The sequence below is a fragment of the Lutjanus erythropterus genome, chromosome 8 (genome assembly GCF_056507025.1).
Source record: "Lutjanus erythropterus isolate fLutEry1 chromosome 8, fLutEry1.hap2, whole genome shotgun sequence".
NCBI lineage: Eukaryota > Metazoa > Chordata > Actinopteri > Lutjaniformes > Lutjanidae > Lutjanus > Lutjanus erythropterus.
Window position 1 is genome coordinate 37,287,367 of NC_139324.1, and position 23,453 is coordinate 37,310,819.

Sequence of the window (23,453 nt, forward strand, 5' to 3'; positions counted from 1 at the left end):
GTTTTCAATCATTATAACCTGCTAGATTATCTCCAGTGATTCAGTCCCAGATAAAACACTCCACCTCAGCTAAACACTGCACAGTCTCCACTTTACACACTCCAAATACAAAATATTCCCATGTTTGTGACCTTTGACCTCCTTGCTGATGTTGCTGTGATTTAGAACATTAAACCTACGCCCTGTTACCAGTTGCAGAGAAAAATAATTAGTTTGTGTTTTGAAGGCTGGTGTAACATCACCCAGACACTAAAATAATGATTCATTAAAAACTCTAAAAAGAAAGTTCAGTCTGCTCGTGAAAACCATTTAAAACTTCAAGTGAAATAATATGAGAGTAAGGCTGATTCAGTTACATAGAATACAGGCATGAATGTGTACAGTCATCCTTATCCAGGATAAAATAACATTAGAAATCCTGAGCAGCCATTTCCACTCCACGCACGGATTAAATCTGGATCCTTGAAATGGTGCTTTGGATGTCTTAAAAGCTTAAAAGTCTTTTTGATGGGGGATCGAGCAGTTGAGAGACCACACACAGAGACAAACAATGAGCTGTTGTGTCTTCGTTGCAGAGTGGAGGCCCGTGAGTGTGAGAGAGAGAGAGAGAGAGAGAGAGAGAGAGAGAGAGAGAGAGAGAGAGAGAGAGTGTGTGTGTGTGTGTGTGTGTGTGTGTGTGTGGTCTCCTTCACTGTTTGATCCAGGTCATCCTATGGTGAATCAGTCATTTTTAACACTTTTAACCTTTGAAATAACTGTGCAAACCAATACATAACTTCAATCACCTTCGGAGTGAACATTCAGAACAGGAGCAAATACTCAACAGTCGGAAAAAAATATTAAAAAATAAAGTTAAAAAAAGAAATAAAAGTTTTGATTTCTGGGCAGCCACTTGGCACATAACGGCGAAGTCACGGATTATCCCTCGGATACAAAACAGATGAGATTGTGCTCTGCAATATCTAACACAAAAATTGAAGGATTTCAGTCTTAAAACTAAAAGCAGAGTAACTTCAAATGTACATGTATAATCCAGGCATCCCTAATACATGGATTCACAGTCAGAGGGTGTGGCTGCTGTAGGGATTAAACCTTTGACCTTTTTGCTGCAGCATGGGCATGAAAGACACACTGCTTGACCCATCAGTCTTTTCAGTTATGGTGAAACTCTCACCAGAGGAGACAGGGAGTACATTCAAATTGTAACATTAAAGGATATAATCAATAATATGCAGGGAGTAACTTAACCAGTCTGGCACTACAGTCCACGGCCATTATTACCAAAAAATAATCCAGGAGGAGTGTGTGATCTCAGATGATGACATCAACAAAAAAAAGACAAAAAAAATATATAGAAGACTTGTCCAACTTCTACCGATTATAGATTTAAGTTTGGTTGTGTGAGCCTGAATTGCTGTCACAACCTGAAAACACAAAAATCCAATCAAAAATATGTCCAAAATAGGATTAAAAATGAAAGCTATTTGACCTCATTTACATGGTTATTATATCCAAAAACTCCGTGGCTCTGCGCCGTTTCATCCTCCATAACTTTACACCGTTGTCTCTCCATGGTTACCGTTGCTAAGGCGCTTGTAGAACCTCCGCCATGATTGAAGAGTCTTCCCGGACCAGACCCAGAAGCCCGAGGTGATCCCGACGATCATGGTCATCAGGTATTTGATCATGAACACGGTGAAGTCCGGGGTCATGGGGGCGAAGTTGTGGACCGGACAGGGCACCGCAAAGCGTTTGCAGGTCTGCATGTGCCAGGTCCGCTCCCAGTGCTCCCTGAAGGCCTGCTCGTAGAAGTAACAGGCGATCACGATGGTGGCCGGGACCGTGTAGAGGACGCTGAACACGCCGATCCGCACCATCAGCTTCTCCAGCTTCTCCGTCTTGGTGCCGTCGTGCTTCATGATGGTGCGGATCCGAAAGAGGGACACGAAGCCGGCAAGGAGGAAGGACGTGCCGATGAACAGGTAGACGAAGAGGGGAGCCAGGACGAAACCGCGGAGGGAGTCCACGTTGAAGATCCCGACGAAGCACACCCCGGTCAGGACGTCGCCATCCACTTGACCCATGGCGAGGATGGTGATGGTTTTGATGGCCGGGACAGCCCAAGCGGCCAGGTGGAAGTACTGGGAGTTGGCCTCGATCGCTTCATGCCCCCATTTCATCCCGGCGGAGAGGAACCAAGTCAGGGACAAAATCACCCACCAGATGGAGCTGGCCATACCAAAAAAGTACAGCACCATGAAGAGGATGGTGCACCCCTCCTTTTTGGTCCCCTGAGCCACAGTCCTGTAGCCGTCCTCCTTGAATTTATCCACACAAACAACTTTGTCCTCCAAGAAAAACCCAGCCGCGTAGGCCACCGCCACCATGAAGTAACAGCCGGATAAAAAGATGATGGGCCTCTCGGGGTATCTGAACCGCCTCATGTCCACTAAATATGTTAGCACCGTGAATAAGGTGCTCACACAGCACAGGATGGACCAGATCCCAACCCACAATCGGCCGAATTTCACCTCATCCTCACGGAAATACATGATGCCGGTGGGTTTAGTGGGCTCACAAGGGGCCCCGCAGTCTTTCACCCCCATGAATCGGTAGCCCAGGTAGGAAGGCACCTCCAGCTGCAGGGGGCAGGAGAACTGGTGGTACGGGTTGTGGGGCTGGCGTGGGTTAGGCCGACCAATGTTTGGGGGAAGGGTCACGGGGTCGGGCGCATAGGGCGAGGAAGAGGAGGCCGGGCTGCTCGGTTCGGAGGTGTTCTGGCCCACGCAGATCTCGCCGGCTCCGTGGACGGGGAAAGCCTCGCAGCGGAGCCGCTCCGGCCACTGGAAGCCGAATTTATTCATTAAGGCTTCACATCCCTGCCGTGCTCGCTCACACAGGGAGCGACACGGGGGGATGGCCTGCTCCAGAACCGTGCAGACCGGCGCATACATGGAGCAGAGGAAGAACTTTAGATCCGCAGAGCACTGGACCTTCACCAGAGGGTAGAACTGGTGCACCTCCAGTCCGGCGTCCTCCTGGTTCGTGTGGCCCAGGAGGTTCGGCATGATGGTCTGGTTGTAGGCGATGTCTGTGCAAAGCGGGATGGAGATGGGCTGGCAAAAGCCGTGTTCTGGGACGGATATTCCACTTTCACTGTTGTAATGCTGGGCTGAAGTGAGCGAGGACAGCCCGCACAGCAGCCACATGATCCGCAGCAACACGGAGCCAGTGGTGGACCTGGCCGCCGCCATAGTTGAGGAGGAGGGGGGAGGGAAGGAAAAACTTTGATCCAAGTAGGGCGACTTGAAAACGGTCGAAAAGCAGAGAAAATCTACATTAAACGTCGCAGCACTTAGCTTGTAGTCCGAGTAATTCGAGTTGAAATCGTCGCAATCGTCCTTTTCTCGTGTTTTATGAAGATAAATCCAAGAGAAACGTTCGTCGTGTCATGACTTCTTGATGGTCTTTGTAAGTGACTCCAAGCAGTCCACTCTCACTCCCAACCCGGGGAAAAAACACTTAAAGTCCCATTTTCTTGAAGTAACGCAAAGAAAAATTACTCCTGCGCGTTCAACACGTAGGCGTAACTACTTTAGCGCAAAACAAAAAACGCTGAATAGTTTAAAAGTCTTATATTTCCATCGTTTTTCGACTTGACTTTACACAGAGCGTCGGTTCACATGCTGAGCGGTTGGAAGTCCAGAGGCTCGCTCTCCTCACTCCGTGCAGATTCCACCGGTTTCCAGGCGCCCCCTCCATTCACAAGACCCCCCGACAGAACGCAGGGCGCCTTGAAACCGATGCAGCGTCTCAGCCAATCCTGGCATTTGTTTTCCTACAGGATTCGATCTTGATTGGCCTGTACTCCCTATGGAAGGAAAATGTGTTACAGTAATTACATTACACCAGAGATTTTTACAAAGAAATACTCATTTTCTGACTGAGTTTTCAAAACAACTTGCCAAACATTTTTTAGAGCCCTTAAATTTCATAGATTAACATAAAATGTATAACTTAATCTTGCATTTACAAAAAAAACCCTCACAAATCCCGTTTATCAACTGTCAAATTCTTCTTTTACTGAGTGGTTCATGCTCATTAATTGCAAAAACAAAACAAACAGTAATATTTATGAATATAGCTGAAAATTCAGTGTTAAAATGTATTTAAAGTAGAAATCTGCTCATGTAGGTTACTCAAAGAACATTTGTACTGTGTAATTTATACTGGGGAGAGAACAGCACAAAGCCTTTAGATTCTCACAGAGAACAGTTAATGTTCATGCTGAAATAGCTATTAAGGGGACATTTCATCCCAAAAATCAAAAATACATATATTTCCTCTGGTCTGTGGTGCTTTTTATCCATCTACACTGTTTTTTGGTGTTAGTTTTGCAGATATCAAAGGTGGAAATTTGTGACTTCTTTCCAATATAACTAGATAGCTCTGGTCCTGTATTGCTCAAAGCACTGAAAAAAATACATTTGAAAAACTCAACAGCAATGTGTCTTTCCAGGAATCATGACCCAGTTGCTCAAAATAGTCCACAGACCTTGTTGTGAGTAGTTTCATGTTGTAACTATTTTCTTTTTACTGCCAAATGCCAGAACTACTTTCTTTCTACAGCACAATTGACCTGAACTACTTTCTTTCTACTAGAAAGAAAATTGTTCTTACATGAAACTGCTCACATCAAGGTCTGCATGTGGATTATTTTGAGTAATCTATATGGCTGATATTTCCAAAACTCAGCAAGTCACACCAAAACAATCTAGACTGATAACAATCAGGTAAAGAAGAAAATACTGTATATTTTGGGGGATGAACTGTCCCTTTAAAGTAAAAATCTGCTGCTGATGGTTGCCATGCAACATGGAAACAACAATGATACACAGTGTGTATCGATACACTGCTTCACACTTTGTTAGAAGTAATAATTAAATTGTTGTATAAATTATTTAGCCACAAATTGGCCAAAATACATGAAAATACATGAAAATATTAATAATATATGAAACATCTATCCAAATAAATCAGATTTTTATCAGCAAAAATGAGCATGGAAAACCTCTGCTTTTATAAATGTTCTTAACTGTTAAAAATATTATTTGACAATTTACCCCACATAGTGTCACAATTTATCTAGTGACTGGGCAACTTGTCACAAATGCACATTTTATACTTAACCATTTATAACTCTATACTACAGTGAGAAGTTAAAATCTAAAGATTATCACTCATTTTCGAGAGCTGGGGCAAATCTTTATTTTGAGGGGGTTTTGATTTTTGCTCTGGAATTATGCTGGAAAACATATTTTAAAAGCTATTAAACCTCCTAGGGAATAAATTTAGATGTCAACTCTGTCAAATGGAAAATCTGACGGATTGAATTTTACATTTTTTTCATTTCACAGCATAGCCGTAATGAGAAGCCATTTTATTTTTTAAATTTGCTAAGAGTTTTCTTTATGTTAATCAAAATAGACATTATTAAATCACAATTCTTATTTTGTCTTGATTTAGAAGGGCTACAGAGTTGGCATGTTATGGTTGAGACACATCTGATAACAATATTAGTCCTGCCTTTTTTAAACCAGGAAGTGAGACAGGGGAGCTTAGGTTACAGCTCAACTTTTTTTTTTAATTAAACATTTCATAAATTATTTATATTTCATAAATCCTTCAACAGTACATTTTCACCAAAAACGAAATTACAGTGTTGGTATAGTTAATTCTGAAAGTTTTTTGGTAGGACATGATCTGTCCAAATTCTCAAAAGTGTTATACATTTGTGCACAAGAATGTTTTACTGACATGATTTTGATTGTCACATACTGAGTGCAAGTCTCCCAGATTGTGTTTATCTTTGCTCTTTCTCTTGCTTCATTTTCTACATGAGCAGTCACAACCTGTTGTACGTGTGGTGTTCTCTGAAAGCTGCAGAGAGTTGTGTTAACAGGCTTTTTGCAGCTGTGAGGTTGAGCTCTCTCCGTCTCCTCACACAGTCACTCAGTGTGTGTGGGACATGTAAACACATTGCAGCGCTGTGAGCAAACCATGAAAAAACAGAAACCCAAATGGATTCCAGCATCTTAACCACTCGACCACAGCGAGCACCGCAAGTACCTGCCGCTGTTCACTTCTTAAAGGTTTTAAATGCAAACAATCAGACGCTGCCCCTGAAATGATCTGCATCACTGCGTGAATAAACAGCAACAACAGGCAGAGCAGCAGTAATTTGGATTGACCGTGTGATCGATCTGCCCAGAGGCGACCGAGTGTGGGAGGTGTTGGAGGAGGTTCCCGGTGACCTTGCCTGCATTTGGTGTGTTTCTCCCCTCAGTGGGATAAAAGAGGGTGGGGGTAGGTTGGGATGGGGGAAGGGACAGGAAGAAGAAAGAAGGTCGGAGAGGGCAGGGGGGGAGAAAGAGAAGGAGAGGGAGCAGGGAGAGAAGCTGCACCAAAAGGAAAAGTCAGCAGTAGAAGTTCCCAGCTGTGAACTGTTTGTAAAATAAAACAAGTTAGAATGAAATAGGCCAGTAGGCCAATCTTTTCTGACCCACCGCACAGTGATATTTATCTAGAAACTCATTCAGGAAAAATGTTATTCCAAGTCTTAAAGGGTCTTTGTGCTGCCTGTGGCACAGTTGACCATGTTACTACTAAAAGGACTGGGAAAGTGGGTTGGACTTCTAAGAAAGTCCTCCAGGACAGGGACTACTTTGTCCCATTCAGCAGATAAGCAAATCAAAATGACATGCTCACTTCCAGAGGGCTCAGTAGACGGGCCTCTTTAAAGCCACTACAAGTAGTTTTTAGCTGGTTATGAAAAAGTCTCAATTTAACACTGATGCCTCTGTATGTTTCCCAGACTCATTTTCTGGGGACCCACTTTTTAAAAATGAGAAACCATTGGAATATTCACAATATGCATAATTTGTGCAGAAATGAACACTCCTGACAATTTTTACTGACATTTTCTACAACCATTATTTTATAAATGAGAAATAAATGCATTTAGGCTGAGTTAACAGGCCATCTCATTGTTTTTATTTCCTCTCATCAAGAAAACAGTATAGTTCATTCTAGCCTCCTTCACAAATGAGTCAAAAATAAGTGCATTTGCGCAGAATTAATAGGCTCTTATTTTTTCCTCTCATCGGTACAACAATATACAAATTTAAATGCTTCATAAAAGCAGACATAACTCTTTAATTTGCAGGATGTCTCCCATAGTTTTCATTTAGTTTGGGACCCAAATCAAATCTCACAACCCAGTCTTTGGGGTTGACTGCTCTATATGATCAACACAAGCAAAGTAGAGTGAGAGGAGTGGCTGTTTCTATATAGTTATTATTATTAATGGCTGCTACGGGGTCAGATTCTCCATGAAATCGGATGAAACAAACCCATGTTCACATTTTCTGAGCCAAAGATACAGTGAGTAATACATTAGCCAGTTCAAAGGAAGAACATTCATTTTTATTCAGATAATTTTATTTTTTGACACTGTATTTTGTGCACACTGTATTTTGTGCACTTATGACTGGTAAACTGGACCCACTTCTTCTTCTTCTTCTTTTGTTAAATCTCCAGCAGATTTGACGGCTCTTTCACTTTGTATTTAGTGTCCTATGCTGGATTTATTATATTGTGTTAAGCACTTTGAATTGCTTTTTGTGATTTAAATGCACATATCTCATTTTACTCTCATAGCTGAAAATGTGAAGTGACCACAGTTTTATGCATATGTATATTTTATGCATCTTGGACATCTGCTGATGTCCCCGGTTTAAATCCAGTGGGAACATTTGTTGCATCTTATCCTCTTATGCATTTCCTCATGTTTCCCTGTCTGTTTCCAAAGAAGGCAAAAATGCCCAAACAAAAGTATCAAATCTGAAAATTATTTACAAGAATTCTACCTGGAACTGTAATCAGTAACAACTTTAAGTGGCCAGTTAAATGTAGACACATGCAGGCCCTTTTTTTATTAAGTTTTATAGATGAAATCATTCTAAAACTTTATTGGTGTGGTGCAGCAGGATAACAGCAGCTGTGTTGTTTTCTATCTATCAACCCAGACTGTGTTTCTTCTATGATCGATGCACACAGACCATCATCTCATCACATCCAGCAACACACAGATTACTGAAACATAGACTGTATGATGAGCAAAAGCAGAAGAGGTTGGCGAACCAGAAATATAATCACTGCGGTGCCTGGTTGTTAGCATTTTGTTCACTTTCTTTTCCAGGATGGTTTATGCCTGTGGATAAACTGTGGGCGTCAAATCTATGACCTCTGCGTTAAAGTATGCTGACTAAAGGCATTGTGACTGTATCTGGGAGCCTCAGACAGCCTGATTATCAATCTGAAGGATGAGTCAAATCTGCTGGCCACAGCTTCTGATTACAGGTTTGGTCTCACTGGTTGGGTTGAGCCTCGGTATGCACAGCTAATGGAAAGCTATGCAATAATTAAGGGCTCCAGGTATTAAAGCTGTTGATGTTGTTAGTACACTGATTTCCCAGGAGAGTAGTGGACAGATCACAGCTCACAGAACCAGTGATGTTAGACACTGAGGGCGGATGGAAGCGAGGGTTAATAAATGAATGGGTGGGTGGATTTTTGGGGGGGTCTGATGAATGAACACTCCAGTGAACCACCAAAGAATCACAAAATAATTAACTTGGTGTCATTCATAGCGTTGCTTAAGAAACGTTTTCAGCATTTTATACATTGAAACTTTTTCTATATTTTACATATAGAACAGGACTCAGGCCAAAACATGTTAACTGCATGGTTTTGTATTTGCTAAACATGCAGTGGTGGAAAGAGTACTGGAAACCTGTACTCAAGTACAAGTACTTTTGCATTACTAAAATATTACTCAATTACCAGTAAAAGTGCTGGTGTAATAAATGTACTTAAGTAAAAGTGCAAAGTATTTGTCTCAAAAACTACCCAGAGCATTAGTTACTTTTACAGTCGCCTCTTCAAACTAGGGTTGAACATTTTGTGTGCTTTCTTTAATCAGTAGTTGAAAACACTAACAATCAATTAATCATTAATAATTTATGAGATACATTTAAAGTTTTTATCATTTTATCTGATATTAAAGTTTAAATGTTTAGTTTCAGGTTTAATTTTCCTCATTCAGCAAAGTCAGATGAGGTGCAGTTACTGCCATGATTATGGATTAAATATCCATGAAGACATTTTTAATAGCTTAAATTCTTACGGGCAATTGATCGATTAATGATTGATCATTAACATCCTTACTCCAAATGTGCTGCTACAGTTTTTTTGTTTTTCAGTTGAATGTCATTTTCATTGGCCCGTTTGTGATCAAATCACCTGATTGGCTGCTAAAATGCAGATGAAAGGTTTGGATATTAATTCAAATTGTACTCAGTACTCAAGTATTTTAAAAGTAACTAAGATTACATCTTGTAATGCATACTTAAGTACGAATAAGAGTACAGACTTGAAAATCTACTCAAGTATCCCCAAAAAACACTTAATTACAGTAATTTGAGTATTTGTAATTAGTTACTTCCACCCCTGTAAATGTGATTACAGTACCTAACTATGTGCTCATGTAAGCACAGCCAGGACAAACCAGGTCAATACCTACAATATGATAAATTCCTTCTTTGATCATCTAAAGGGGATTAAATGTAGATTCTGATATAAATACTGTAGTGATTAACATGAAAAGACTGTAACTATCATATGATGTATCATGGTGTCAAAATAAGTCACAGTTACTGTAGAATATAAACAGAAAAAGGTAAGATGGAAACACTATTTTCAGAAATGGGTGATGTGGTTGATATCAGTTTTCCAAATTTTCTACATGCAGTTTATCACTGTCAGGCAAATATGTGCCAGAACATGAAGACAAAGCTCCTCATGTGTAAAATCCATAATTTCTTTTGTCAGCTCTTAATTAAAGCTACTATAAGGAACTTTCACATCTTGTTGATGTTGGAGGCCTGTGTGGACAAAAGTGGTGGTGTTTCCACCGCGGTGACCAGCCATGTTTCTTTTTGACTGGCTGACGTACGACTCACTGTAACTTTGCCTGGAAAAATATAAACACAGGCTGGTTTCATCAGATTTCAGGGAGAATCCAACCTGGTGGCAGGCAGAAAGAATAACTAAACAGAAGTAGCCGATTCTTCTCGGGGATGGTTTCGTGAACTTATGTAGGTCATACTGAGTCATGAGTATTAATAATTAAAAAAAATATATAGAAAAATTGAGACTGTTTCATCATGAGTTAAATTCTCCTCATGGTGGCTTTAAGATAAGGTACGATAAGATTTATTCATCCTGAAGAATTGTTCGTGCCAAAAATACTCTGTATGAAATTAATATATTGCTCAAACACTGAAGGTTGGTTCTGTTATTCTAATTAATTATTTAATTCATTCATTAATTAGATGTTTGTAGATCAGTCTGTAGTTTCCCAGTAATATTCTTGTTGTATTCAAATCTGAACATTCATTTTTTTAGGGTCAAAATGGATCTATATATATTGTCCTGCAAATTAAGCTTGACATTTGGCATTTCACAAATCAACCCTTTGCTAAGCCCCACCTCCAGCAGCAACTGTCCAATCATAGCTTAGCAACCATAAGTAAAGCTGACTGCATTTGTTATGTGGTGGTTTGAGGAGGAGGATGTGGGCTGATGCAGAATCAAAGTGTGTCGATGACAGTGCATCTCAGTCTGGCTCGCTGTCTCAGGTCTAAGCCAAGTTAGCTTAGCTCCTATCCCGGCTGTCTTCCGCGATCGTGGTCCTGCTGGTCTGACTAAGTGACCTGTCTCAAAGTCTGCTGCACTGACCGAGTCCCTGTGCTTCCTTGTTCCACGTTAATGAGTGTATTTCTGTCATCTATCATGTAGATATACCTGCTGTATTTCACCATCTGACCAATGTTTGCTGAGATGTAAGCTAGCTTTAGCTTCAGTCTGTTAGCATAAACGTTGTATCATGTACACTCACAGGGTTCTTGTTTTAAACCGTGTCAGATGTTAATGTTAAAACTGACTTATCGGCAGAGTCAAGCAGTTAGTAGTAGCTTAAATCAGCCAACCACACTTATAAAATCTGCTTGTATTTATTATTTTAGCCGGCAAAATCCACTATCGTCAGCTAGAAATGAGAAGCTTCTTTTGTTTACATCTCTAAGAATTCAAAGACCTCGTGTTTTAACAATTACCCTCAATTTCGATGTTATATTTGCAACCATTACCACTGTAAACTGCATAAATGCAGTGCAAGAAAGGAAAGTTTGGCAGGCTTAGCAACAGTAACTAAGGAGGGCGGGGCTTAGCAATGGGTTAATTCGTTCAGTTCATTCAACATATGATTCATGCTATATTCTCTGGAAGTGTGCACAGAATAGTAAAGGGATCTCTCCATTGAGATCATTCCTAAAAGAAAGTGTTAACTACATTCAGAGTGACCCAGACAAAAGGGCTTAGCGATGCAATTTTTATTTTATTCCAAAAGTAATTTAAAGTATTTAGAATATGTTACTTAACTTGAGTAATCTATTGGAATATGTTACAAATTACATTTCAGGGCATGTGTTCAGTTATCTGCAGTGGAATGCGTTTCAAAAAAAAATCTTATTTAAAGGCAGCCCAAAATGTTTAGCTGTAGTGATAACATGCATTTTAATTAGGAGCTTCATAACTTTGGTTGAAAACTACAGGCCACTAACTGGTGACCACTAATTTGGAGGATAATTGACGATAATATGAGACTGTCAGGCTGATAGTTTGTTGAAGTTTGATGGTTAAACCTCTTAAACCAGACTGAGCAGCGGTCCACCAGTATAACCACACAGACAAAACATACACTTTACTCAAATTTGCAGTTAATAATGGAGGCGGGATGATGGTCTTGAAAATACTTTGATCCCTCTCACTCACACTCACACACACACACACACACACACACACACACACACACACACATCTCTTCTCTCCCCAGCGGCCAGTAGACACACCAGGTCAAATGGACGCACTGCATCGTGTTTAACTGTAGCTGTTTGTTTGTGTGTGTACTTATGTAGATAGTGTCTGCAGTGGTCAGGCAGATGTGGGCAGTCCAGTTCAGCAGGTTTCCAGACAGTCAGTCACTGTTTGGACTGCAGTCTGCTGCAGCTGGACATCTGCTGGAGAGGGGGAAAAAGTGCTACACAAACAACAACTAGATTTACAGTAGACCAAGGTGAAATAAACAAAACAAAAAAGATTTGGATGGTTTTGGACTGTGCTTGCTCAGTTCAAGGAGGGCCAGGAGCGTGACCGCCATGCAAAGTATTTGAGCTACCGTGTGAAACCCAATACTGAACAACTATTTAGATGTGGAGCAGAGGTAGAAAAACACAAGCCTTTTTGTTTGGTCTGGGGAGATTTTCAAATATGAGGACGTCTTAAAAGACATGTTGGCTGACCAAGCTGGTCTAACCGGCATTAAGTGTTTTCCGAGAGTGACCTTAAAAAGTTTAGTGCACCGTGTCAATTTATGTTCATGCTTAACTGTAGACGTTATGAGTTGTGTGATTAATATATAAGTTACATGACTTTTTGTATTTGCATTGCATTGTATTTGAAAGACTACATTTCATATGTAGTTTTTTGTGGTTGCATGTAAAACTCAATACGGCCTGCATGTGCACTGACAACAATAAAACCTTATCATCATATATCTGTCTATGCATTAATAGACTTAACATGACTACTGATCATTTTCCAAAGCATACCTTTAATGTTTTTAAATTTGTGTTGAAAAGTAACACATTAACGTGAAATGAGATGTCTGATTTCAGGTGAAGTTATGTTTTTTTGTACATAGTAAAGAGTGTGTATTTATATGTCACAGTCGAAATCAGTTATTGCAGGTTTAAACCCAAAATAAACCCAGAAACTCAAGGGTGATGATACTGGAGAAATAAGTTTGCTATCAAGGTGAGATAGCACCCACAGAGCAGGTAGTCATGGCAACAACAATGGAGAAAAGCAGAAATAGACCAGACAACTGAAGCTAACGTAGTGGGAAAAGGTACCCGATTGGCTGAGGTAGATTATGGGATGTCAGTTACCTCAGACTCGGGATACATGGCAACACATCAGGATGAGTGACGGGTGTTGAAAAAGCCAGTGGTAAAGAGCGCAACATAAAAAAAAAAAAAGACACATTCTATTCTGTTTATGACACTTAATTAAGTTGTCTCATGGTTTCCTTGTCTGTGTGTGTCTGTGTGTGTGTGAGTTATGTGTTGGTATATATAGCATTATAGAAGTATGTGTGGGACACCCGTCTGAAAGGGGGGGAGGGGAGATCGACCTTAAGAAGTCAGCAGAGAGAGACGGAGAGAGGAATGCAGGCAGCTGGTTTGTGTCTGTCAGTGCAGCACAGAGAGCCTACAGTACTGGACTACTCATACACACACACACACATATATATACACATACACACATACACACAGTGATGAAAGAACGATTTATTTGAACCAACAGAGTGTGTGTTCGGTGCAGAGGCGGGCAGCAGGAAGCTCACTGACTGACATCTCAACTACTTGGACAAAAACTCCATGTAAGAGTGTGTGAAATCCAGGCAGTAAATCACAAAATGTTGGCCGGAGCGGCGATGATAAAATACAGTCATATCAAACAGAGTCATAGCTGGTTATGGTGTGGGTGTGGGTCAGTCTTGTGGTATTTATGCTCCTCCTGACTCAGATGTGTAGACTGCTCCGCTCCCTGAGACTAACTGATCACCTCACTATTGCTGCAAACCAAAGGCTGGGAACACACACACACACACACACACACACACACACACACACACACACACATACACACTGTTCAGCACAATCAAAAAGTATTAAGACAGAGGCTGGTGTCATAAAGACATTTTAGACTAGTCTGTACTCTTAGACTAGTCTTAATTTTGCTCATAGTCTACTGTGAGTTAGACCATTTCATAAAAAACAAAGCCTGACTAACTGTTAACCATACCTCCAGGCTGAGTAATGGTTAAGACCCATGTTACCATGGTAACAATCAGTGTCACCAATCAGAAGCACCAAAAAAAAAAAAAAAAAAAGGGGGGGGGGGGGGCTCATAATTTGTGGTTTGCTAACGTTGTTCTGCAGAGAGAAATGATTTCTTTGCATCTTGTACCATATTTTTATATCTTTTTTTGAACAACTTTGATGCTCCTCTCAAAGGTGCGATGAACACTCAGTAAACTTTCAAAGTAAAATGTCCTTGTAACTGTTGAGTTCTCCCAGAAGACGCATTTTTTTCTGCTGAGATAAAAGGAGCAGAGCAGTTGGATGCGTTCACTCAGTTGGCCATTTTTTTTATATTGAAAAAAGACTTAAAGTTCATCTCTATCTGTTTTATCTAAGCCACAGTCAAAGTCTATCTTTGTGATCTTTTACTTATCAACAAACATCTTGCCTTACATTACTTGCTGTGTGGAAGTTTGGGGAAATACATATAAAACAAATACAAATACAATTTTCATACTTCAAAAGAGAGACATAAGAATTGTGAACAAAGCTTCATACAGAGAATCAACAAAATCATTATTTATTAAAGTGAAAGCTCTTAAATTTGAAGATTGGGTCAACAGCTCAAATTATGTACAGAGCAAAAAAAACAAACAATTATTACCTGAAAGTATCCAAACGTTGTTTCAAAAGAGAGACAGTCAACATGCTTTGTGGGGAGTTTTTATGTTCAAAAAACCATTTACACCGTCCCCCTAATTTAATGGGCCACACGGAGCCAAACTGTACCGCACCAAACTGCATTTCCATTATCAATTTCAGCGTGCCAAGCTGGGCCGAGCCACACCCGAGATGGACCTACTCTGGGGTGTGGCCAAGGCGAGCCTGACCCACGTCCAAGCGGGCTGCGGCCAACCTGTGATGAGCCTCCTTTCTCCACCTTGGTTGTCTCTTTACGTTCAGCTCTCTGTACTTTTGTAGCTTCCAACAGAATCTTTATGCATTGAAATGTAGTTTAGTTTAGTTTCAGCTGTGTCAGACTCGTATTAAGTTACTGCTGATGAAACAGGCAAACTAAAACAGTTATTTTGGCTCAGAACTTAAATTTCGAAAGGGGGTCGCAGCAGCTGTAGTGTTGTTGACAGTGAAGCAGTATTTCAACTTAACATGTTTCTTTGTTCTCCGCAGCCACATCATGGTCATGTTATGATTTGTTACAGTAGGAATATTACAGATTTCTCCTCTAAATGTGTAAAAGTACTGGAGAGTACTAGTTTTAAATAGAAACATGCATACATGTGTACATAGTACTGTGTAGAACAGCAAAATTATAAAATATTGTACACTATTATGCATGCAATAGAACATGTTATATCAGCATTAATTCACATGGTATGTTGACATAATGACACGTGGCAAAAGGTAGCAGCAGCTCAGCGTCAGAGGAGTGGTAAGTGATCTCAGTTCTGGTTTTAAATGTCATGGAGCATAAAGACCTGCGAGTAGAAAACTGTCCTCCAGCCTGCAGGTCCGTGCTCTGACACCGATACTGTCTGCCAGATGGCAGCGGGGTAAACAGTTTGTGCTCTGGGTGGCAAGAGGCCTTGATTATCATGTGGTTCTTCAGCGCAGACGTCGTGTGTGGTAAGCGTCCTGAGAGCCAGGGAGCTGCCCTGCCAATGGTCTGCTCCGACGTTGTCACCACTCCCTGGAGAGCCCTGTGGTTCAGAGCAGGGAGCTGCCAAACCAGAGATGCAACCAGTCAGAATGTTCTGAAAGAATGGTGCTTCTGTAAAAGTTTATGAAGACGGTCGGGTCCCGGCCAAAGGTCTTCAGTCTCCTAAACAAGTGGAAAATTAAAAACCTCCATTTCAGTGTGAACAGCCCAGAGGCCGACCAGAAATGTCACAACAAAGGACATGAAACAGCAGGGATGTGACTGCCTCCTGCAGCTTCCTGTAGTCCGCTATCATCTCTTTGGTCTTGTTGATGTTGAGGAAGAGATCGTTGTCATGACTTCCTGCCGGTATGCTGATTCATTGCCATTAGCAGACTTGGAGTAATGGATTACATGTGACAGGATTACATAATATGGATACAAAAAAGAAAGTAACTCTATTCCATTACAGTTACAGATAAAAAAAGACATCAGATTACAGATTCATGTTTTAATGTGAGGATTACTAGTAGGATTATAATTTTAAAATAAAAAACAAAATAGTACCATGCACAGTGTGGACACAGCTGCAGACAAAGGAAAGAATACATATACATACATATATATATATATATGAAGGTGGTGAAAGAATCAGCTGCGGAGCTCCAAGGTCCATGTCATCAGAGCTTTAATGGATCACACTCCACTAGATTAATCTGGACTTTATTGTTTATGGTTTTTGGGTGGGACTACATTCATTCTGGTATAGAGAGGTGAAGCCCCTCCCCCACCCTCCATCGGACCTTACTTTGGAAAAAACTATGAAGTGGCAAAACAAATGATTTTTTTTATCCCATATGAATTGTGCCATGAATTACGCATTTAAAAGACAACTTAACAAGTCAAAAAAGTCCCAGTTTGTTGGAGGTATGTCGTGGTTTAGTTTAGTTTTGTGTCTCACCACTCAGTGAACTACACCTCTCATCTCGCACAATATACGTCATCAACACTAACATTGCCGTTCCTTCTGGCGTTATCTTATCTGAAGTGTTTTTATCCAAAAACTTCTGGAGGAGAAAGAACGAGCAAAGACCTGTTTCTTGTGTGACTACATCCCAGTATGAAAACACACAGATATTATAGCTTCAGCAGGTAATGTTTAGCTTGTGGAGCGAGAAAGTCACAACTTACACAACCTTTGGGTGTGAAGTGTCTTTAATTACATACCTCCATAGTCTAATACCATTTTCACACAAAATTAATTAACAAAATTAGCTCACATGTGCAGATTATCTAGACTAAGTATGAACTGTAGTTTAATGGGCTATAAATAAAGTATGTCTTCTTCTTCTTCTTCTTCTTAAAAGTAAACCCGCTAAAAGTTTTTCCCACTGCCAATAGACAAATTTGCCTTTTTTTTCTGTCTTTTTTTTTTTAAGTAAGGTCCCTTGGTTGTCCACCAGAAGGGAAGGGACCTCACCTCTCTACGGTGACATCAGCGCACACCGTGAAGAGTTCCTGAACATCTGTCGGCCTGAAGTCTCGAACACTCCTGGAGTCTGACGACTGCGTGGTCACTCAACACTGGACCGCTACGTCGAACTGGTTTGTCCTGTTTGAGTCTTTGTCTGTGTGCTCGGAGCAGGAGAACGGTGATATGATCTGCCCTCCCAAAAGGCAGGGAGGGGGGAAGTTTGTACAGCAGTGGTCCAATTCACCTCCACTAGGACACGCTGGGAATATCTTGGCAGAAACTTTTAAATGTCGGCCCCGTGGAAACCGAAGGCCGCCTCAGCCTGGGCTCGTTGATAATATCATACAGTTCATCCATGGCGTCAGCTTTTTCTGCTTATTGTGGAATGTAAACTACAGTTAGAATAATAAAGCTGAACTCTGGAGGGAGGGAGAGGAATCTTACATCTCAAGTTATGACCTACTAAAGGAAGATGTCTACCTCCACTTAGAGCCTATGTGGGGATAATATCAATACATCAGAGCCCCGTCTAGAGTTAACAGAGTTGTGTGGTGGCAGGAAACGTGAAATGCAGAAGAGCAGAGTCAACGCCAGATTAATCAAAGTCTTCAGTTTGTCTAATTTAGCAGTTCCTCGACAATTTCATGGGCTTTTTGGGGGGATTGTTGCAGCCTAAAATGCCTGATTTAACACCAGCTTTTCTATAAAAAAAAAAAAAACTGTGATGCTTGTTCTAAGTAACCTCACCAAAAAGGCTCAGCATTACAGATATTTTATTTGTAAATGAAGAAGTGCATTAGGGGGGTATTCCACAAAGAAATCTTACTGGCGTCAAAACAGCTAGCAAAAAATTATAGGATATAAAAGTGCACAGAGCACCAATAAATGTCAATAATCCTAGTTTTCTTTTCCGTCCCAATGACCAAATTAAAAAGGGAAAAAAAACAGTTTATAATAAAACACTGAGTTGGTTCATTGAGACTTTTAGACGTTTCTCATGTCTGCTATGATTCCTGTAATGGTGATTTTTGCTGTTGATTAATGTGTCGACCATTTTCTCCATTAACTGATTAGATGTTTGGTCCATAAAATACCAGAAAAAGGTGAAAAATCAGTGTTTCCCATGATGATGTCCTCAAATGTCTCAAAAAGATTCTGTTTACTGTCAGAGAGGCGAAAAGAAACCAGAAAATACTCACATTTAAGAAGCTGAACTCAGAGAATTTTGACTTTATGGCTCAAAACAATTGATCGATTATCAAAATAGATGCAGATTAATTTAATAGTTGATTAATAAGTATTTTAACTTGTTAACTAATAACTTGATTATTCGATTTAAAGACAAAACAATGACCAAATTTCCACCAACTGAAGCATTTTTGTCACCAGAGACCATGATAATTGATTGGCAGCTGAGTGTGCACTGGGCATGACAGCATATCCTTCTTTATCATACTAATAATCCCCATTTTTTTCTATCTGTAATCTGATTAGTCTAGGATAGGATAGATTTTAAAATCTTGTTACTTGTCTACAAAGCACTGAATGGTCTTTACTTGTACGTTATGAAGCACCCAGACCTCTCAGGTCACCTGGAACAAGTTTACTCAGTGTTCCCAGGATCAAAACCAAGCAAGGTGAAGCAGCCTTTAGTTTCTCTGCTCCCCACCTGTGGAACAAACTTCCTGAATACCTGAAACTGTCGGCTCATTTAAATCACGACTGTTTATTGCAGCTCTCCAGTGAAGTAGATACATAACTTCTTCTTAAGATAATCTGTAGCTCTTGTTTTTATATTTGTTTGCTTTCACTTATGTTTTTATGTTTGCTATTTAAATGCCATTTCTGTTATGTTTTAACCATTTATTGGCTTGACTTTAGCTTTTGTTTTTGTGATCTCAAATGCAATTTTAATTTTCTTTTAATGTTTTATTTTCATGTATTTCAATGCTCTTGTAAATCACCTTGACTTGTCTTGTGTCTGAATGGTGCTATACAAATAAACTTGCCTTATTTCTGTAACTGTAATGGAATACAGTTACCTTCCTTTTGTATCCAGATTACATCCCGTTACATATAATCTCTTACTCCCAAAGCCTGCTGTTAATCAGCTAATTATAATATTCATTTTTTTCAGTAACTAAAATGGTCGAATAAATGTGGTGAAGTTAAATAAAGAAAATAAAAGAAGTGTAGTAGAGTAGAAGCACACAGTGGCATGAAAAGAAAAGAAATAATAAGTACTTAAATTTGTACTTAAGAGTAGTTCTTGACATACCAGCAGTTTTCAGCATCAGCCTGAATGATGTGCAGGTTTTAAGTATTTTTCCGTGTTCTGCAAAGAGCTGGAAACTAACAGGAATACATGGCTGGTGCTTGTGAGTGTTTGTCAGTCGAATTGTTTGATTATCTGTTAAAAAAAGAAAGAAAAAAAAACTCATAAAACAATAATAGTTTGGGAAAGTAACCATAGCAACAATACTGATGCTGCACGTGACGCCTCAGATTGACTGGATTTAACAGACTGAGACTGTGTTAAGCAACAGGGTAAATCACTTCTGTTTTCTTGACTGCACACAATAGTGCTTTACCTTCCCCTCCCCCGCAGCACACACACGCACACACACACACACACACACACGCACGCACACACACACACACACACACACCCCACAACCACCACCACTCTTGGAGGTGATGTGCTAATTGATGCAAAGTAATGGAGGAGGTGAAGCCACAATGGCTGCCCCGCTAAGCTTTACACTGAGCTCTTTTTACTTGTATGGCTGTTAATATTCAAGTTTGTGTCAAACTTTGCGTCTTGTTAAGGTGTGTTTTCAGTTGAGAATCGATGAAGAGTTTGGAAGAAAGAAAACAGGCGAGAAGAGGAACAGGAGCAGAGGGAGGAAAACGGGGAACATGGGGAAGGAAGAGGATTAGGAGGGGAGGGGAGGCCTCCCGCGGTTTTGAGGTCAAACACACAGCTGTGGTCATCACCTTTCACTGCAGGACGCGCGCACACACACACACACACTCACACACACCACTGTGATCATTGCTCTCTGTGGGAGTTTGACCTGAGCCAGATGGTGACCGCTGTCCCTTTTTATGGCTCTCTTTTTCTGTCATGTCCACACTAAGTCGGTGTTTTTCACACCTAAAAAAACTGGGCTTTTTTTCGAATACACTCTCATCTCTTAAACACCAGTCTTGCAGCGTAGTGTGAACGAGGCAAAACAATGCCAAATCAATGATGTATCAATAACATGCATCCACAGGCTGCTGTGTACCAAGGAGGTAAATTTCTGTCGCCTAAAACTCCCTCTGATCGCTTGTTTTGATGGACAGTGGAGACGACATAAACCAGCCTGTGAGCTGCTGCTATAAAAACTAATAACAGGCTTGAAAACTAAAACATGGAAAGATTATTAGAGTGGCTGTACTGCTCCAAAAGCACCCAAACCAAAGTATGAACTCTTTCCAGCTGATGCAATATGATGTGCTTTCTGCATCTAAAATAAAAAATAAATAAATATCATCTCTTTAAACTTTTTAAGAAGCATCTCTGTGTGACTTCACAGATTTTCCTGTGCATAATCACAACATTGTATCTGTCATTGTACATTTGGTCGGGTTTAGTCCTTTAGTCCGCAAAACACTGCTGGAGTTTCACAGGAAAACAGTGTTTCAGAATCTCCCAAACAATGGAAGTGAATGGTGACCAGTTTTCAAATGTAAAAACCAACTGGAAAAAAATATATAAAATGCCTGCATACTGCTCATCTGGCATAATCCAAGTCTCCCCTGTTGGGGCTTTAAGAGCCTTGGATTACACCAGATGAGTAGTACGCAGGCATTTTATGTTTTTATTCTTTTTTTGTTTTTGTTTTTTTAATGTTTGAAATGTTTAATGTTTTTTTTGTTGCTGTCTTGTAGAAATTCAACGCCAGGTTTATGTGCCTGCTGGTTAGGGATAACTTGGCTTATCTGTTATATCTCCAACAATATGTGGTCATACTGCTGCAGCGTGACTAACAAGGATAAAAAGGTACAACCCAGGACTTGAACACTTTATGTAAATTCTTCACCTCTTGGCAACCTCATCATTCTCAGTTCAAAAGGAGAAGAAACAGTCCATTGGTGTGGATCTGATGAGAAACTGGGTGGAGGGTCGGGGATGATCAGTTCACAGTATTACCTTATGTATCTAGTTATCTGGCCAGTACCGTCAACAAAGAGTACAATGTCTTTATAGATACATAAAGTGTTGATATGAGTTTTGCACACTCAAGTAAACAAGCACTCACACTCACAATGAACAGGTTAGTCTAAGTTATTTTTACTTTAAAATCTCAACTTTACTTTACTTTGTTTTTTTTGTTTTTTGTTTTTGAGGCAATGAGCATAATTTTACACCAAACTTATTAGATTTTACAGTGCATAACAGTAACCTTCTGAAGAGCCACAACTTCCACTGGGTCATGCAGACTCCATGGACAAGTAAGCACAAGTTTAAACTATTAAGAATTTCAGCATTTGTGAGTTTCTCCAAAAATGTAGATCTCTGTATCTGTTAAATTGTTGTAAAACTGCCTGGTTGCTTGGGATAGCATAAAAATAACAACTTTTTATTTAAATTGAGAAGTTTGTAATAATCGTGCCCTTCATTGTTTCTAGTTTACAGTAAAGTGAACCCAGGATGCTCAGATACAACACCACCACTATACATCTTAAAGAAAACGAAAGAAGACGTACTTTACTGAAACACTTGATTAGAAACTTCTAGACAAGATGACGTACACTACTCCCGTATACCTGGCAGTCATGGTGGCACTGTAATAGGTGCCTCATCATCTGTTGCCTGGTGAACATATGCACTGTATTGAGTGCGCTCCTCTGTTTAATGCATGTAAACGTTGTTTCCCAGAAGGTCAAACTTCCTCCACCCAAGGGAGCGTGCTTGTGTGCTTGTGTGTACGTAAAGATCGTGCCAAATTACCCTGCGCCTAAAATGTTTTTATCAGGCTCCAGACATGTGTTTTCAATGTTCTTTAAATACGCTGCCTACACGCACACACACACACACACACACACACACACACACACACACACACACACACACACACACACACACACAGGGTACTTCCAGTGCCAGATAGTTAGAATTAAGCCCCTCCCTTGCTGTCTCTGAAACAAAGTTGAATTTTTTCTTCTTTTGACATCAAACTACATCAAAATAAAATTAAAAAAAAAAACGGATAAACTGATTAAAAAAACTAATACAAAGCTGAGAAGAGAACATCAAGTTGTGTTGGATCTTACACACGTTCCACAAGTTAACTTTGGAAGATTCACCTGTAGAGAACACACTGCTGAACCAATGATGTCTGTTTGACCTAAAATATGTTTTCATGGTGTCTTGTATTGTTTTGTTTTTTTAATCTTTTTTTCATCCTAGAAGCATCTGGACTGTTTCCTCTACAAAAGTTGGAATGCAGGATTTGTAGATTTAAAGGGGGAGTTCACCCTAAAAACAAAAATACACTATTTTCTCTTACCCATAGTGCTATTTATCCATCTCGATGGAGTTTTGGTGATACTGGACATATAAATGCTTTCTCTTTATGGAACTAAATGGTATGCAGCTCATTTTGCTCAAAGTGCTAAAAGCTGAAAAACTCAACAGCAAAGTCTTCTTCCAGAAATCATGACCCAGTTATTAAAGATAATCCACAGACCTTGTTGTGAGCAGTTTCATGTAGGAACTATTTTCTTGCTATGGTAAAATCCATTGGAACTACTTTCTACTACTAGAAAGTAAATAGTGTCATGATTTCTGGAAAGACACTTTGATTTTGAATTTAGCAAATGTACCTTCTGGCTCTTTGAGCCAAGTCCCATTATATTGGACAGAAGGCAGAGTCTCTACAGCTGATATCTCCAAAACTCTGCAGCTCACACCACAAAAATCTACATGATAAATAGAACTACAGGTAAGAGGAAACATATTTGTTTTTGATTAGAGGATGAACTGTCCCTTTAAAGAAAAACACTGGCAGAAATTGCAAAAATGTCGTCAGTGAAACTATATCACACATAGATGATGGTGCTGCAAAGACATTATAAGCTCTGAGGCAGGTTACAGAGTGTGTGTGTTACCTTCTCCTCTCCTCACGACATTGTGGTCAATCAAACTGCGCTCCCAGACTTGCTGTGTTTCTGCGGCCTGGCTGTAACCCTGTACCCACACACACACACACACACACACACACAC

The 23,453-nt window shown here is 40.2% G+C and overlaps 1 protein-coding gene across 1 annotated transcript; it reads right to left on the minus strand.

The window, feature by feature from the left end:
• Positions 1-862: 862 nt before the first annotated feature.
• Positions 863-3,734, minus strand: LOC146323232 (frizzled-7-A-like). Its single transcript, XM_084725445.1, has one exon. It carries the CDS (start codon positions 3,252-3,254, stop codon positions 1,554-1,556), a length of 1,701 nt encoding a protein of 566 aa, XP_084581571.1. The 5' UTR covers positions 3,255-3,734; the 3' UTR covers positions 863-1,553.
• Between the last annotated feature and the right edge of the window lie 19,719 nt (positions 3,735-23,453).

What these genes read in the sequence shown, in the direction of transcription:
- LOC146323232 (XM_084725445.1), bottom strand. Translation starts at nt 3,254, where the DNA reads ATGGCGGCGGCCAGGTCCACCACTGGCTCCGTGTTGCTGCGGATCATG.